Source organism: Sceloporus occidentalis, unplaced genomic scaffold, assembly GCF_023333645.1.
Source record: "Sceloporus occidentalis isolate IW3139 unplaced genomic scaffold, rSceOcc1.0.p SCAF_136, whole genome shotgun sequence".
Lineage (NCBI taxonomy): Eukaryota > Metazoa > Chordata > Lepidosauria > Squamata > Phrynosomatidae > Sceloporus > Sceloporus occidentalis.
The window spans coordinates 786,916-805,550 of record NW_028317116.1 but is presented as its reverse complement, the minus strand read 5'-3'; the positions used below and the strand labels follow the sequence as shown (position 1 = coordinate 805,550).

General features: G+C 44.1%; 1 protein-coding gene across 4 annotated transcripts; it reads left to right on the top strand.

Annotated features, from left to right (window-relative positions):
- Positions 1-2,692: 2,692 nt before the first annotated feature.
- On the top strand, positions 2,693-13,107 carry LOC149281278 (carboxy-terminal domain RNA polymerase II polypeptide A small phosphatase 1-like). Of its 4 annotated transcripts, none has more exons than XM_089499449.1 (7): positions 2,693-2,759; positions 9,518-9,663; positions 10,591-10,692; positions 11,050-11,106; positions 11,739-11,831; positions 12,034-12,219; positions 12,979-13,107. In XM_089499449.1, the coding sequence occupies exons 1-7, from the start codon at positions 2,693-2,695 to the stop codon at positions 13,105-13,107; spliced, it is 780 nt and encodes a 259-aa protein (XP_089355575.1). The 4 variants fall into 4 exon arrangements, with proteins under 4 accessions (XP_089355575.1, XP_089355574.1, XP_089355578.1 ...); XM_089499448.1 differs by having other exon boundaries at positions 11,718-11,831; XM_089499452.1 differs by lacking the exon at positions 10,591-10,692.
- The last annotated feature ends 5,528 nt before the right edge of the window (positions 13,108-18,635 follow it).

The following is an 18,635-nucleotide window of genomic DNA, read 5'->3' as shown; positions in this document are numbered from 1 at the left end:
ACGCTCCCTGGGTTTGGAGTTGCACTGTTTGGCAGGCAGGCGCCAGGGACCTGTCAGTGCAGAGGCCTCAGGAGGGGCCCCGGCTCCCCTCGCCCTCACACACCATGCACCCACACTGCCCTGGCTGCCTTTGCTGCCGCCCCACACCTCAACTGGAGCTTTGTACTTTGCAGACGGTCCCTGAGCAGTTTCAAGGCTCCCCACAGCCAAGCTCTCCTAAAATACAGCAAAGACCTCTCCCTGGAGGCTCCTGGGGCCCCTGGGTGCCCTCCTCTAGGACCCCTGAGTGAGAGTGCACCCCACCTGGTCACTGAGACCCTGAGCATTACATCAGCCCCCTTTACTTGTTTGTGTGAAGAATGTCAGTGTTCTTAAAAGGGCAATATTTTGGGTGCTGTCCCACTTTTATAGACTGGTTTTTTTTTTTATCCCCGTAATTTCAGTACAACTGGCTGCCGCATTTTAATGAACACTATCAGTAATTAATTACGCATGTGGACTACAACTCCCATAATTCCAGCAAAAAAGTGGTCTTATCACCATAACAACATAACCTTTTAGGTGTCCCATGAGCAGGGGTCTCTTCTTGGTCCTCCCGTACTGTAACAGCACTATAGAATCTGCGGGCTTTCAAAAAATGTCATGTTACCGGTTACTATAGCGATGGCACCAGTTTCAAACTTTGCACCAGATTCACTTTCGTAAAACACCCTTAGTCCACTGCTGCGAAAACGCGTGTGGCAGTGGGCTACAAATCCCAAGATCCTCAGGCAGCCAAAGAGTCCGATGAGACTTTGATCGGTTTATTCGATCAGTTTTAACCATTCAGCAAACCAGAAGGTTCTGTTTGCTCTTCTAAGAGGTTCCGCAGCAGCTGTCACAAGGCACACGATTTATGGATTTATGTGTTTAAAGCGAGTTATTAGCATTGATTGGCTGGTTACCGTGTAATAAAGGACTTATTAAATGTTCAGATAATCAGAAATTCACCCACAGAACTGTAAAACCAGAGGAAAAAGTTAAAGAATGCCCTTGCGGGAGTTACCATGGAAACGTTAGGTTTTTAGCCAGGTTTGCTGCGATTCCTGCAAGTGTAAAAATCAGATTGTTAATGTAGGGATATACATGACTTTTCCTGAAAAGCCATCCGTGGAAAGGTTATTTTATTTCTGTGGGACATTCCACGGGGCGGAATAATTTTTACAGGGCTTTTGCCACAATGGCGGGCATTTGCAAAAGCGTTAGATTAGTGGGTCCGTAATCTGTATTATAACCAAATTATCAAGCTTTTTTTTTGCACTGGGCTGTGCAGGCAGTGAAATAGATAATGCAAAATGCTTTTATGAAACCCCCCCAAAAAAGAACCCTTTTTTAGCCTTTGCCTGGGGATCCTTACCGCTGTGACACACAATGGGTTAAATGAATAGTCTCACGGGGATAAAATCATATTTTTGAATACTAATGACTCATTTATTAACCCAGATGACAGCACTGAACAAGCATAGATACGAAACACTATCACGCTTTATTAAATGGCCCCAGAGGGGCACTTTTGTTTTAGGGGTGTGGTTAGAGGCGTGGCCAAGGCTTTACCCAGTGTTTTTCTGTGGCTTTTGTGTCCTATCGCTGGGTATTTGTGTAACATTTAGAAGAAGAATAATGGGGTTTATTTACCCCGTTTCTGCTGTTTCTATACACATTATCGGGGCTTTTAGGGCTGTAGAACCCTGTGATCCCCTCATACCCAGCAAACATTCTGACCTCCTAGAAAAGAGGGGCAACGGGGGAGGAAAGAGGGGCACCAGGGGAAGATAGATGGTCATTGAGGAGGAAAGAAGGGCATCAGGGGAGGAAAGAGTGGTATGGGAGGAAAGAGGGGCAACAGGGGAGGAAAGAGGGGCACAGAGAAGGAATAATTCTCCAAAATATGAACACTTTTGGGGTACTCAAGTGTGATGCTCCTGCGTCAAAAAACTGCTCTCAAACCATTAATATGACACATCTATAATGTGATTTAATTAAATTGAATGTTGTCCAATTATAATAATTTTGAAATCAATATTCGCCGCAATAGAATTTATGTGATTGGCTCTGAAACGGTTAGTGTTTGACTTTTCTCAGAATCAACCTATTGCACCATATTTTACAGCTAAATTGGCTTAATGATTGCCCTACTTACTCTTGCATATAACTCCTCCCATTTTTTCCAATTCCTACACTTTTTTTATTTTTTTATATTCTCCACATTATCATTTCTGTAATAATCGTTCTTCACTAAATTGAATGAGAATGCATATCGATAGATCCTGGCACTGAATGTGTTAAACGTTGAGCCCTAACAGCCGTGTGTGTGAGAGAGGGGAGTGAGCGGCCCCTAGAGGGAGCAGGAGGTATCGCCGCTTTAATGGGGCTCCTTGAAACCGCCCCTGGGTTCCATGTTTGTATCAGAGATTGTGAGCAGAGGAACTCCATGTTGTAACAAAGTTTCCAGCAATCTCCCCTTTTTTTTCTTTTTTTGTTTTCCCCTCTTTCCCTCCTGTCGTTTTTTTCTCTGCCCCCCATCGGTCTCCCATGCCCTCCATCCTCTCCCCTTCTCCATTTTTTTTCCTTATTTGTTCATCTCACCCCAAAGCCAGAGGGAGGAAGAAGTGAAAGTGCTGGCAGGAGGAGATTCGAGCTCTGGGGAGGTGTGATGGACAATCCGTCCATATTCACCCAGGTCAGCCGAGAAGATGTGAACTCTCCCTTGCAAGAGAAAGGTGAGGGGGCAACATGGGGTGGACTCCCAGCCCCCCAAGTCTTGGGCACACAGTCTGCACATGGCAAGTGACATGTTGATGTCATGTTATCCTCAGATTTGCATGCGAACACCCCCCTCCCTGCATGGTGTGTTTAAGGGATCAGGCAGATTACTGGGATCAAGCAGATTACTGGGATCATTTGTTGGGGGATTTCCAGCTGCTGGGGCATTGCAACTTGCCCTGCTAACCCCTGATCCTTAATGCCCCTAACCGGGATCTGAAACCATAGATTGCAGTGCCTTCCACACTATATTGTGGGTGGTTTAATGACGCCTCCCGGCAGCGAAAGGGTTAATATGGTAAAGGAATCAGGTGGCTAGTAAAGTGGCAACTGACAGATTTCTTATGGAGCCTGTAAGAAGGGGGCGGGGCACATTAGAAATATGTCACAGTACCCCCCCCCCCCCCCATGTGGTTATAGAGGCTCATTCTTTACCCCCCGGGGCCCCATTTTACTGCCTCTCTGCTTAAATGCCTTCACACTCGGCTCTGGTGGTGTGAAGGGTTAAAGTGTATGATATTTTTTTTTTTACAGTAGTTGGCCGCAATCTGGTTACCGTTTTAAATGACAGTTCGGGATAGGAACACTTCTGGCATGTAAAGGGTTAAGTTTATAACTTCTCTTTTTTTCCATTTTTATATTGTAATTATAATGTTAGTTGGGAGTAACCGGTAATTATTTTTGTAATTGCTGCAGAATACAATTTATTAAAATGTTACAGCGTTCTGTTTATTTTTGGTATTATTGTTGTTGTTATTGTTATTATTGTTGTTGTTATTGTTATTATTATTGTTGTTGTTATTACTGGAGTTCCTGAAAGTGTCAAAATTATATCTGCTCCTTAAGGTGGACATTTTTTAACCCTTTGAGCAGCAGAAGCTATGATGTCTTTATTTAGTGGCGCTGCTCTACTTAGACAAAACACCAAGGAAGCATTACGTTACTGAGATGGTGGTAGATAAGTGGAACAGTCTCCCAAAAGAAGTGGTAGAGGGGATTTAAACAAAGACTCATTAAGGTTTGAGTCTTTACAGCAGGAAAAACAGGCGACTAGACGGGGGCCGAATGGGGCCAATCTGTTCTTTGTAATTGGTCTCTCTAGTGTGCTAAGCAAATAGCCCTTCACACACCTGTCATTTTATTGTTTCCCATGAAAGACATAAAAACAACACATAACTTTTTCAGAAGGATTCTCTTGTTTCCATGGCAGCCACCTGTCCGTGCCTGCTTTTGTGTCACCTGTCAATTATTGGTTCCCAGCATAAATCATGTCCTGTCCCTGTGTACCGGAAATGGTTACTCTAACGCTGCATTTGGTCTTGAAAGTATTTTGTTCTTTGTTGTTTTGTTTTTTTTTACTGCTCTGTATTTCTAGATTTTTATGAAGTCGGAAAGTCCTGAGCCTCTGTAAGGGAAGGAAAATTCTGGAACTCCCTGCTGTTATTCGTTGATTTATACAGCGCCATCATACTCTGCAGCGCTGTACAAACGGGTAAACAGGAGAGTGTAAGCTCCTTTGCTCAGGGCCCTCCTCACTTGTTATTTCTGTAAATCATATAGTTATGTTACATACTACTTGTTATGTCCTGTCTACCCATTGTACAGCGCTATGGAATTTGTTGGCACTATATAAAGCAATTACCGTAATAATAATTTAAAAAGTAGTGCTTCTCATAACAATTTGGACAGAAACAAAAAAGGCGAGGAGAGTCTTGTTCAAGGAGCTTACAATCTAGAAGGTGGGGTCCGCGGCTGATCTCTGTAATGTTCAGGTGTGGAGGGGTCCCATCGCTGTCGCAGCGTAAGCAGCATTCGCTAAACCCCCAAATGTTTTGCTGCCTCTTGGTGGTATCCCTGGCTGAACTGAGATCATTGGAAAGAGTTACGAAGGTGTGATAGAAACGCACCTCGTTTTTGCAATGGAAAGACCTTTTAAGGGTTAAAACCCAACTTTAATGGATCCTGTTCTGGATCAAGCGATCCCATTTCTGATTCCAGCTGATCTGCCGTCGTTTTAACCCTTTCATTCTAATTTGACAGTTGCCATACTAATCAGCCCTAATTTAACCCTAAACATGCGGTATCTGGTAAATTAGATTTATTGTTTTTGCTGCCTCGGCATATTGTGATGTTTTCAGGGTTTTTCAGACCTGTCACATTTTCCCCGTTGTTCTGGATGTCACTTTGTTGCCAACAGCTGCTGGTCAACTAGTAGTGACCCCTACTCTGGGCGTACGCCAGGTTGTTTTACTGAGAGAGTAGTAGATTAGAACGGCCTCCCAGCAGAAGTGGTAGAGGATAATACAGTGAGGGTATTAAACATGCATGGGATAGACATACGGCTCCTGAATTTAAGACGAGACCAACAACTGATTAAGGTTTGAGTCGTTACAGCAGGAGAAACGGGCGACCAGACAGGGCAGATTCTATATGTATTAATGCAGGGTAGTGATACAAACTGTGATTAGACAACAACTCCCACAATCCTTAGCAGGTACTTCTTCGTTAAGGGTTTGTGTCTGTAGTATTTATTCCTTGAGTATTGGTGCGCTGGCCGGACGTTTGACCATTTTCTAGATTTCTAAGCTACGGATCATAATAAGTATTTATTGTAGTTTTGAAATAGTGATGATGGTGTGAAGCGAAGTCACACTTTTACTAAAGGAGTGGGAGATGAAAAGAGAAGCCTCCCGATAGAGGTGGTTTGCTGAAACAGTGTTGGAATTCATGGCCACTATCCGGGTATTTTCTTGTCTGTGTTGGGTTATGTATATAGTACAATTCTGGGGTAAAGTTGTAAATATGGAGCAGTCGCCATGGAGACCTGGTGATCATGATGAGAGGCAAAGTCCAACAGATAACCCCCCCCCCCCAAATGTAAATAAAATCAGATGATTACAAATGATTGCACTTTTGGTGACCGCGAGGGCCGGCAGCAGATCACAGTGATGTATACGCGCAAACCCTGCGTGTATAACGGCTGCTGTGTGTGGAGTGGGGCCCCACGTCTGGAGTGGAGTGGGATACCGAGCCCCCCCATGCAGGGGCGCGGCGGTGTCCTCCGGTTCAGGCACTTCAGTTTATATGTATATCTCCGTTTCCTATCCCGGAGCATGGGGGCTAGTGGGCCATCGAGTCAGAGGCAGTGCAGAGCGTTTCGCATCGAAATACTCTGCAGCGCACGGCGAGTCTTCGGGGCGCTTCATCGTGCAGCCTCCCCGATGGACGATGCAGCTTCTAAGTACTTTCTTTATGGGTTCTTTGGCTGTAAGAAAGAGCACCACCTGTCTTTAGGAGAAGCTGCAGCTCCCCCTCCATGGTCTGATTTTCACACCAGTTTGGCTGCTTAAATCAGCCAATCAGTGGCAGGAAAGCGCTCCATTTGAAACCAGTGGGAGTGCTTTCTGCGCATGCAGGCGGGTGGTCTCCTTAGACCCCCTGGAACGTCCACGCAGCGGTGGAATGCGTCGGGGAGGGCATTCTGATGAAACTCTCCATGCATTTCAGAGGAGAAGGGGTTAAACCATTAAAGGGGGCGCTCAGCTATCATATGCATTAAAGTGTCTCTTTATTGCACCAACATTCTGCTTTCCGACCATACGACCGTCTAGTAGACCTGAGTCTTCAGCCGCGCATGTCTTCTGCCTGCCCCGGGTGCCCTTACATCTCGCTGTAGCTGCCGCTCCTTAGTTATGAAGCCGCGGGATGTCAGTAAACGCCTCGTTAGAGCTACAAAGCCGCAGAATCTCCTCCCGCAGCTGTTTGCTCCGTAAACGTGTCAACGTCTCATGTCCTGTTACTTTATCGCATTTTATTAGGTTTTACAACCTGTAGTGAAGGCCACCGACTGCTCTCTGCGCTGCTCCGTGTTTTTGTTACAGAATGCGCTGTACAATAAAGCTTTGTCAAGAAAATGCTACACTGTTTCCCATTCAGCGCTGTTTACAAACATATCTGTTACTTTGTAACGTTTGACGTTCTGCTGCCGGGAAATCGAAGCTTTTTGTTAACCTGCGGAAATATGTGGGGTATATAATTTTTTTTTTTATACAAAAGTAATTAATAATTAGTTTTAAGTGACGTCTCCTACTTGTCTCCCCGGTAACCGAGCGCTTGGCCTGTGGGGTAAAACTACACCTGATTCTCACTTAGACAGAAGTCGGGGGGGGGGGGGCAATTTGAAAAGGAATGTTAGGCGCAAAAATGGGGGGGGGGGGGACAAATGCGCAAGCAATTTTGTAACCAGCCCAGCAAAAAAAAGCCATAAACAGTATATTTTATGTTTTAAGCTCTTGGGGGGGGGTCTTGTACAGTGGTGTCACTAGGAGGGGTGATCCCTTTTTGGAACTGTCTTTATACATTTACCCCATTTATTTGCCCCCCGGGCAGATGTATCTGATGTCACCATTACAGCTGTAGCATAACAGTGTAAATTGATTCGTTAAAATACCTTTAGCTTGTGTTTTTTTGCTTTACTATTTATGTAATTATTCTGCAAATGTTTTAATTTTTCAGTTTCCCAATCCGAAGCTGAGATCTGTGGCAGAGCCAGCGTTCTCAGCCATTTCTTCTCTCCCTACCCACACCTTTAAAATGGGGCCTGAACCATTAAACAGCAATCGGCAACTTAACAATAGAGCAGCGATAGGGTTAAGGGTACCGATGCAAATATGAGGGTCCCAATACCTGTAAGTGGGGAACGGCAAATAAACAAGCTGGGTGTCTCACTGGCCCCCGAAAGAGAACAGATTGGGCTTTACTGTCCCTTTTTAATAGCTGCAGATGTAAATTCCTGATTGGTCGCTGACCGCTTGCGCTCGTCTGTGAGATCAGAAAAGTTTAGCAGTAGGTTGTAGCTTTTTTGGGCAGTGACGGGGTTAAAGTCAGGCATCTGTTGCCCCAACGTAGATAACTGCCCTGTGATTCCAGAGACATAAGCAATTGTTCTAAGCCAGAGAGAGGATCTGTTTAATATTCCGGAGCCCTTCCTCGGGGTCATATCCCCTTCTCTGTGTGTATTCTGGCAGAGCTGCGGGGAACGGATATCGGCTCCAGAACAAGGGGCTCAGCTAGTTCCCGTTCCTGTCCCAGCTGCACGGCATCATGGGGGCCGTAGCTACAGAGAGGGCAATAAATGGGGCAAAAGGAGAGCTGGTTGGGGCAAATGGCGAGGGATGATGCTGAAATATTCTCATATTTGATGTTTTTTGTTCCAAGTCGCTATTCTGTAGCAACTTGGTCTGGAGTTTAATATGATTCTTGACACTTAATCAGTCGTTGGTCTCGTCTTAGATCCAGGAGCCATATGTCTATCCCATGCAGGTTTAATACCCTCACTGTATTACCCTCTACCCCTTCCGCTGGGAGGCTGTTCCACTTATCTACCACCCTCTCAGTAAAGTAAAACTTCCTTCCATTCCATCTAAGCCTCTGAACTTCTAGTTCTGCTCAGTAACATGTGAAATGTATAAGTGTCCATATAAAAGCAGCCGGTGTGGTCACCCTAGCCTTGTGCCTCATCGGTCTCCAGAGATGTTGCTGTACTGGCCCCCCTGGCAGTGAATGGGTTACGGCAGTAACTAATGTTGCAACAGCATTCTTGGGAGGGGAGGATTTGTTGTGAAGTTTCTGCTCGAGTGCCCCTGGACTGAGGTTGAACTCGGGGACCTTAAAGGGACTCATCCCCACCCAAAATTCCAGCAACTTTATCGCATTTTCTCTCCTGCGCACGCATGCGCCCTGAATGCATTTTCACCTAATCCTCTGTTATTGCAGAAGTTGTCTTCTCTCTTTTGTTGCCTTCCTTACAGATTTGATGTTTATCGCGCATGCTCGGTTTTTATAACACTCTGTAGTAGCCCTAATCCAGGAAAATTCCCCTTGAGACTCCTAGCTCACCGATCGTCTCACCTGCCGCCGTCCTCCGCTTTAAACTGCTGCTCAGATCTACCTCTGTGGCTTCGCTGCTGCAGAGGATTTGGGTAGAAGTCTGGCGATTGCTGCATAGAAGCTGCGGTAGTTTGAGACGAGCCGTGGAGGAGTATAGTGTATCACTGAGTGTCGGTGTGTCACAGGAGTGATGGGAGTGATAAAAGGCCTATGAAGATATTCCATTTGTAGCTAGGTTGGTAATTAATGTTCGGAATGGATGGGTTGGCGATGCCTGGTGTTGCCCGGGGGGGGGGGGCATCGCTGGCATGTAGATGGGGAGATAATTGATTCGGAACGTTGCTCGTCAGTTTGTATAATTGTTTGGCATCTGGCTGTCGGCTTGAGAGTGATCTGGGAGCAGCAAAGCGCGCGCTGCTGATTAAAATAAAGCTTGTTAACAGAGTAAGGATTACGGTGCAGCGATCCTGTATAATCTCTAAAGAATACGGCAATCCCGCTGAGGGCCCCGGGGGTCACGGAGACGCGTGTACTCTGCCTGTACTCCCATCACTGCCTGTACTCCCATCACTTCTATTACTGCACGTAAATATTTCGGGTTTAATTTCATTTTTTTGTCACATCTCGTAAAAACGACTTCCCCCCTTCATCGGGTCTTTGATAATACGCCATGTAGGTTATTTCCCCCCCTTAAAAAGGGGAACAAATTCACCGTGAAAATAAATGAGGCCGGAAAGCATAGAACGGCTACTCTTGGAATATATACATTAATATATAGCGGACCTGGCGCGTTAAACTAAGCCGTCTCCTCTCGCCCTCCCTGCAGGTGCTCAGAACTCCTCTAGCAAGAAACCCCGGAGCCGCAGCATCTTCCACTCGCTCTTCTGCTGCCTGTGTCACGAAGATGCCGAGCCGCTACCGGTCAACAATAACGCCCCCCTCGTGGCGGAGGAGAACGGCTCGCTCCCCAAGGTAGGCGGACTGTCGGCGTCATTCTTAAAGGACCCTCCGTGTCCGACACTTCCCAGGACGATGCCCTCGTATAACACGGGCTGCAGAAAGGTGTATCGTTTGTGTCGTCTTTGTCCAATAAATAATTTTTTTTTACATTTATTACACTTTAATTCTATTTTTTTGTTTTTATTAAATTTTTTTTTGCTTTTGCCCTCCCTGATATAAAACGGGAATGAAAACATTTGCTCGCGTCTGTGACATTATATGATTACCCTTTATTTACCAAACTCCAGGCTGTTCCACCATGCAGACCTACCCCTTGTGACTTGTAGCACTGATGCTTTTTCCACCCCTTCCCCCATTGTTATGCCACAATGTTTACAGCAGTAACAAACAAAATATCACAAAAATAAATAAATATATAATATATATAATATTTTTTACTTTATTATTCATTGGACTCATTCTAGGAAATAACTGCATTTTTGTTTAAATTTAATGTTTAACCCTTTAAGAGACCAGCGTCGGAAATGATGTGTTGATAGATTCCGTAGCATAGAAGTTTTCCTTTATTATCTGAAGAGTTTGCGGCTCAGTAAATGGGGTAAAATTGTATTAAATTCCCAGTCTGAGAGGTGATTAACTTTGCCACTCACCGGGGTGTTTGGCTGTAAATAAGCAAATAATTGGTTTAAGAGATTATCCGGGTTGATGTGGATCTGCTGCCCCCTTGTGGTGTTTGAGTGTACTGCACCAGCTGCTCGTCACTAATACAATAACATGGATTTAAAAAACTCTTTTATAATCTGAATCACTGAATCATTGTGATTACACTAAATGCTTCCATTGTCTCGGCGCTCCACTAAAAATACGAAGGCTGTATCCCATTCCCGGCCTTTTTTATATTTATATAAATAAATCGGCCTCTCGTTCTTTGCTCCTCAGGCGTCTGTTAAGTATCTTCTCTCGGAGGTGAAACCGCGGGACGCGGGGAAGATCTGTGTGGTCATCGACTTGGATGAAACCTTAGTACATAGCTCATTCAAGGTGGGTTATGGTTGTGTGCTGTTGCCAGGCAACCTGAAAGCTGAATATGATGGGGGGGGGCAAGTAGGGCTGGAATTAAAATCACTGATCTAATTTCCATAGAAAACGAGGACCCAGCATATTTTTATTTTGCATTTTACACACATTATGGTACTTTCCTATTATTCCTATTTTGGGCCCAAAACCCCTGGCGCCCCTCTCTTGTCCCCCCTCGACGCCCCTCTCTCGTCCCCCCTCGACACCCCTCTCTAGGAGGTATGAGGGTATCACAGGGTTCTATGAAAATTAAACCAAGTGACTGCTTAATATTTGATTTTTCGCTCATCGTTTGTATCGCGTCTACTTTTATTTTTGCAGCCGGTTAACAACGCCGACTTCATCATTCCTGTAGAGATCGAGGGAACAGTTCATCAGGTATTTTTTTTTCTCTCCTCCTGGTTTAGGGTTTTTGGGGTAGTTTCTCTGTCCCCCTCCCCCAATAAAATATTTTTTTCCAAATTATTATAATTCATTTGTTTGATATTCTCGCCGGAAAAACGGGATCCCGACGACGTCCCGGCTGGTCGGCCGCTGGGTTCAAGTAATCCAGGATAGGCTGTGCTGTCTGATTTCAGCCTATTCTCGATTACTTGGGTCCAGAGGCGGCCACGAGCGCCACGAAAACCCGACCATATAAGGTAAAAAAATTTAAAAATAATAATAATAATAAAATAAAGTTAAAAGAATATAAAACTTATCATTATTAATTTGTATTAGTAGTATGTAACCCACACTGTGTGTATATATATATATTTATTTATTTTAATTGATAATGTTTTAGGTCCAGGAGTCCATCACAAAGTTTGACGTACGGCACCTAATGTCATATTGTGGTCTGGCTCATTATAGAAAGGCTTGGTTAAAAAAAAAAAAATTCTGCTAAATTTTTATTTTGATTCAGAAACTTTACAATTATTGTCAGGATTATTTTAAATAACCAATCCCATAGTCTATAGGAATGCTGTATTTGGACATTTACCTGACAGTCTTCCCCCTACCTGCCCCAGGTGTATGTGTTAAAGAGACCCCACGTGGATGAGTTCCTCAGGCGGATGGGAGAGATGTTCGAGTGCGTGCTGTTCACGGCCAGCCTCGCCAAGGTTAGTCCTGAACCTCCTTTTGTGGATCAGCCTTGGAAGCCATAGTAGGTTTATTTAGCAGCCTGGGAGAAAATCGTAACCCAGACCACAACGGTGCTAAAAAAACATGAAAACGGGCAAAGCTGTATTTAACCGTTAATATTTCTCCTGGTGGTTATTTCCTGCTCCTTGTGGTTAACGTGCCCCCCCTCTCCTGTTATAGTACGCGGACCCCGTGGCTGACCTCTTGGATAAATGGGGAGCCTTCAGGGCGCGACTTTTCCGAGAGTCCTGCGCCTTCCATCGGGGGAACTACGTGAAGGACCTGAGCCGGCTGGGGCGAGACCTCAACAAACTCATAATCATCGACAATTCCCCGGCGTCCTACATCTTCCATCCGGACAACGCTGTACGAAATATATTCTATATATTATAATAACCATTTACTGATTCATATAGCGCCATCCTATTCCGCGGCGCTGTACACTGGGATATCACACGATATCAATCTATTATATAAATACCAAGGATATCGGGCCAATCGTGTAATATTTATGGCTTTAGATTAGAATATATTATATATATATATATATATATATATATATTCTTTTTTTTTTTTTTTTAGTAATATAATCCTGTCCTCTCTGAGTTTGCAGTTTTTTTTTGTTTTTTTTTTAAGTAAAGTTTTAAAGTGCAATAAAATAAAAATCTGTGTTTTTATACTTTTTCCCGAACCATGTTCCCATTGATACGCTGCGTGGGACGATCTGTACATAGTTTGGTTATATTTCAGGCAGGTCTAGCAACAAAGTAACAACTGTAACGTTTTCCTGCCAAACTGCTCTTTTTATGTTTTTTTTGTTTGTATTTTTTTGGTTTCCTAACATTCAAAAGTTTTTTTTTTTAAATGTAATTATTACAGCTAAGTAATTGTTTAAATGCGTTCGCCGTCACTTTAAACCAGAGCTACTTATGTCCAACCCCCGAGGAGCACAAAGGCCAGGAACGCTCTGTATCTCTGCCCCCCAAAAATAGATAATTTAATGAATTTCTAAAGGTGGGGATATTAACAAAAAATGATAATTTGTGGCCCATATACAGCCTTCGAGGACCAGAGCTGTGCAGCTATGTATTAATTTTTTACTTGTCGCTTCCTTCTTGTTCTCAGGTGCCGGTGGCTTCGTGGTTTGACGACATGACGGACACCGAGCTCCTAGACCTTCTCCCCTTCTTCGAGAGACTCAGTCGCGCGGACGACGTGTACAGCGTTCTAAAGCAGCGCAGGACCGCCAGCTAATGATTGGAGGGGGGGAGGTGGCGGCGGGGGCTCGTGCGTACCTGTAGGCAGGTGTGCGCACGTGGTAGGGCCGGAGGGTGGCCCCAACCTACACCATCTGCTGAGAATAGATAAAGGCTCACCTGATTCAGCTCTCCTGTGCCTTCCCATTTCTATTTAATGCTGCAACCCTTTTGCAAGAGCAATATAAAGCCTTAGTACGCTGAACGCACGGAAGGCAATGATGTCTGACTACCACTCCCATCAACCGCAGTCCCACTCTGGCTGACTGCGCTTGAAGGGAATTGTAGTCCCAACATTAAGGAAAGAGATGCGGGTTTGTGATCTCTGATTTTTGGGGTCTGTTGTGGAAATTTGCTATAAAAAAAATCATATGTGTATTTAAAAAAAAAATCTATATTTTTTACAATTCGGTTTGCGTTGGTGACGGTAACCGGAGAGGAACAACAATTTCTCCCCCTCTTGCGATTCGTTAAATCCCAGAAAATTTGAGTCTTTCATTTTATTTATTTTTTTACATATATTTTTTTTTCCTGCCTTACGTATCACCAGAAATTTTACTTTTTTTTTTTTTTTTTTTGTAAGAATATAGCAGCCTCTATGGAGAAAATCCTAGAGGTGTAACAGAGAAAGTATTACGACACTTAAGTCTCCCGCTCGTAACAATATTCTAACAAAAGCCTGTGTTATAGCAGGGCTTCACATCAGAGCAGCAGGCTGGCTGCGATTACCACTTTTGGAAAGAAAAAATACTTTTTTTTTATTTTAAAAAGATTTTCAGGCTTAGAATCTGATCAGCAGAGACTAGAAAGCGCGTGGAAGGCGAGAATGAGCGCGGTAACCCAAAGATCCGTCACAGCGAGGGTTCTAACGGAGTCCGCTTGGGTCGGTGGAGCGGGGAGAGGAACGTTGGAGAGCTAAAGGGTCACTTGGTGTATTTAACCCCTTGCGCGGGCAGTATATATATGACACTAAATCTCATTTGGTATCCGGTATTCACCGCTTTGGGGGGGTCTCCGGGGCAAGGTGGCAGGGTCTTGGCGCGGGTATCCGGGGACAGGGGGATTAAAAGGCTGACCCTGTATCTTTTATGCTTTTATTTTTGGCACGGCACGCCGTAGTGGGTTTCATTCTGCCGGCGGGACCCCCGAGTACAGACCCCCGAGTAATGAGGCATACGGTTCGAGAACCCGCTTAACGCCTTTTCCGTATCGATCCAGAACGTTTTAGGGGAAGAGGTTCATCTCCTGGATTAAGACTTGAGTTATTTCCTTATTTATTATCAAACGCGTCCCTCTCTGACCTGTGACCTAAGGCCCCTATAGGTACCTGCTATGGGGGGATATAGGGTCTGCAAGGGAGCGTCGCTTCTGTGCCTTTGTCGCCCCCCCCCCTCTCGTTGCTGCATCGCATAGATCCGCGCCTACGAACTTGCCTTAAATAATTAACCTTTTAAGTGCTGGCGGGGAGAGCGACGCATCGTAAAGATCGTATTACGCTCCGAGGGTTTGAGTCCCGACGAACCCGATTCTTGGCGATATTCGGGTTCCGGACGGGTGATCGATAACCCAACCGGTGCCCTCTTTTCTTTATTCCGCGTTTTAGGGCTCGGCTTTGTTCTTCTGTTTTTTTTTTTTGTGTTTTTTTTTTATAAATAGCTCACTCCCCCCCCCCCCCGAAGTTTGCTGTGATTTGGGTTTGTGGTTAATACCCCCAGTCTCTATGGACGGTTTAGGTTCTTGTTTTTGGGTCCAGATGCGGAGTAAAACATGGACCAAATAAAATGTGGATTTTTCGGTCCTTGCATCATAACACTGAAATTTATTAGTTTCAACCCAATTCTTAGCTGATCTCCAGACCTCCCCAACAGTCAAGGCTTTGCAGATCTCCTCTTTCCAGCCGGGGTCTATTGGCTTGTGTCTCGGCCGCTGTCACTTTGTAGGACTACGACTCTCAGCACTCTCATTCCGCGCACGCTAGGAATTATAGTCACCCGCTGGCTTTCCCGGTCACTGCCCCTTCCCGCCGCACCAACATATCGCCAAGGCAAAGATCGTATACCCCTCTTTATTTTTATATAAGACACACAGTTCTGTAAATGTATATCTGTACAGAATATATGGATTTTTTACGGAGATTTGAAAAAGTTCACAGCGAGGGGTTAATGCTCGCCGCATTCTTTTGCAAATAATCTTCTCTAAAAAAAAAAAAAGTAAATTTATAGTTTTTTGGTTTTTTTTTTAATTCTTGTAGATTTTTTTTTCTGTTTATTTTTCTCGTTACATTTTGACATTTAATGGGAGAAATTCTGGGTTTTTAGGAAGTAAATTTGGGGAACTCAGATACATTGTAGATTCTTCTAACCTTTATTGCTAGTTTTTGAGGGGTTTTTTGTGTTTGAATGTTAGGCGCCAAACTGATATATTTTTTTTCTTAGAAGAGAGCAGCTTGTTTTGTTTTATTTTTTTTGGTCGGGCAATTAATTTAATTTAAATAGAAATAATTCTAATCTCTGGCATTGGAATATTATTAGAATCTCCTTAAACCCGGTAATGATTTCTGTCGATCCGTAAGAGATTTTTGGCTATTTGATATGCAAACTCACTCTTATCTGCTATAGATTTATTCCATGGGCGCATTGCGGTCCCTGATTTCATAGTTATGTTGGTTTTAAGGGGAGCCGAAACATCGAGGTTTATCTCCCCCTCGATAATTCTTCACATACTAATTATTTTACCGTAAACGAGATTTCCGATTTTCTCCTCGTGTTTCTGTTTTGTTTCCTGTTTTATAGTTCTGTTCGTATGAGTTCAGGGTTTGTAAATGATAAATGTGCCCATCTTCACCTATTTCTTGGATTGTTATATAAACGCTGTGCCCCCCCCCATGTAGAGGGTGTTGTGCCCCCTCCCCCCGGCAGAGGGCAATGTACCCCCCTCTCGGCAGAGGGCGCTGGCCCCCCCTCTCGGCAGAGGGCGCTGGCCCCCCCTCCCGGCAGAGGGCGCTGTTTGTGTTGTTACTGCTTGTGTGTAACAAGGTGAGGATGCCAGCAGAGGGCGCCATCATACCATCACACAGTTGTATTGAATTTAATCGCCATTTCTGGGAAAATCAAGTGTTTTGCGTTATTTGTCGCCAATCCGTAACTATAAATACAACAGAAAATACAACGTTTCATCCTCTGTGCTATGGAAACGTCTTTACGCAGCTAGATATCGTTTCCATCTCTTTAGAGACCTTGAGGGACCTTTTAAAGCCAGTTACACAGGATGTGCCTGACTGCTCGTTAAGACAAGTGTAACAGAAAGTTGCTTCCCCCCTGGCTTCTGAAAAGAAATCCTGTAAAGTTCCCCCCGGTGCACGCAGAAAAGGGGATGTTTTTAGCACATGGGCCGCACATGGGTTTTCATTAATGTTGGATAATTTGGGGGTATATTTTGGTAAATCAATAGGGGCATCTGTACCCGTGGCATGTAGATGTATGCAGAGTCAATGTGCTCCCCTCTATAGGGGTCACGGGGTACATGGTTGGGTGCAGAATGCCCCTGGACCACCTAATGGAGTAGATCACATAAAGGCTGCTGGAAGTACTTCACCCAAAATGTCTATTTTTTGCACCATTTTTATTAGTCCACTTATAATGTATATACTTTTTTTTTTTTTTTAGACTCATCCTTGTATTGCAAACCTCCTAGAATTTAAAAGGATGGTTATATAACGCGTTTACGCAAATTAATTTCTAAACACATTTCTTGCTGTTTGCACCCCCCCCCCATAACGTTCATACCTGCCAAGATTTGGGTATCAGAAAGGGACTTGTAGAAATACAGCAGGACACTTGGCAGGCATGTTAGAAAAAAAACAACCCTTTAGATTTGTAAGGAATAAACTATATGCACCGGACTCGGCGTCCAAAAGGTGCAAGAACAGAATTATGACTCCTTCCTTCCTTCAGACCCCCAGCCTGCGATGGAAGCCCCCATTAGTCTATCCACCTTTAGCTTTATCTACACGAAAACACTTCTGTCTTGGAATAAGGGCTGCCAATAATCCTAAAGTTATTATTTTTTACTATATATATTATATTTTTATTGTATATCTGTTTCAGAGAGAGAGAAAAAAATGAGAATTAATACATTTAACTTCTTTGGGGTATAAAAAAAAAAAAAAGGATTTTTAAGTGCCTTCTTTTTTGTGTGATTTTAAAAAACCTGTAAAATAATCTTAAATTACAATGAAAAAAAAAAAAACTAAAGAAAAATTTACAATTCTTGTGTCTTGTGTTTTATTGGAACGACGTTACAGATAAATTTAATTTTACTTTGGGAATAAAGAGGGGGGGCGGGGGGGAAAGAGGGGTATCAAAGGAGGAGAGGGGAGCATCAGGCAATGGGGGGTGGGGGGAAAGAGGGGTATCAAAGGAGGAGAGGGGGGCATGGGGTTTGGGGTCCCCTTGTGGGACTGTACCTTCTAGTGAAGGACACTTGTTATGTATGGTAAATCCCTAATCCTGAATTACTATGTATTATGGTGTTTTGGGCATCGAAGACCTCGGTGACCTCGATATGAACGGCAGACTAAGGAGGACGTTTCTGCGGGGTCTTCACGTTCAGACGTTGGACTTTCTTTCCTATGGAGGGTAACAGTAACTATAACGTATCCTCGCTCATATACTTTACGCTCAGACTGTGATCTAATTGTCCCGGATCGTGGACCCGGAGCCGCCGTTGCTGTCAGTCATGTGATATTTTGGGTGACATTTTTACCGGGTCAAACACCACACTGAGCTGATGCTTTATGGCGATGCCAATGAAGTCCTTTCCTCCATAGACTTTCATTAGTCAGAGAGTCTGACTGGGGGATTAAGACTGAGCCATTCTATTGTTCCCCACAGGCAGTATGATAAGGAGTCGGGGGGTTTAGTAAATCGGGACTCAGAGTGAGAATCATACCAACGGCCGATATGCATTATATTTTGGGGCAAAATCTACAACTGGGTTAAAAAAGAAAACCGGCAAAAACTGGCAAAATATTTTTATACTAGGAACGAATATACCGTAATTGGTGAAGTTCTCACATCATCACCATCCTGGTTTTCATCATCTTATTGTCCAAAAGATGGGAAAATGAATATATCTGTCCTTTCATTCCTTCTGTTTCCCTCTCGTTAAGAAACAATGTCCTTTGTGCGGAATTTGTGCTAATGAGGAGACTTCTGTGTCCTTTCCGCATCCAGCTCATTAGTGCGTTTAAAGCACAAGGTGCTCGTCGATGCAGAATAAACGCTCGCAGGGGCGTATTCGCTCGGTGCTGTCGTCGCATTCGGACTCCAGGGATAGACGCGGCTCCATCTTTCCTGTTAAACTTTCCTAATCATTTTCCGTACGCAAGTTGGAAAACCCAGGACTCAAAGGGCGATGATGTCATCAGCAGCAGGTAAACGCTTTTAAAATCTGCGGGATAGAAAAATATAATTAATTCTTTTTATTAAATACAGATTTATACGCCGGGTTTCAGGGCCGTCTTGG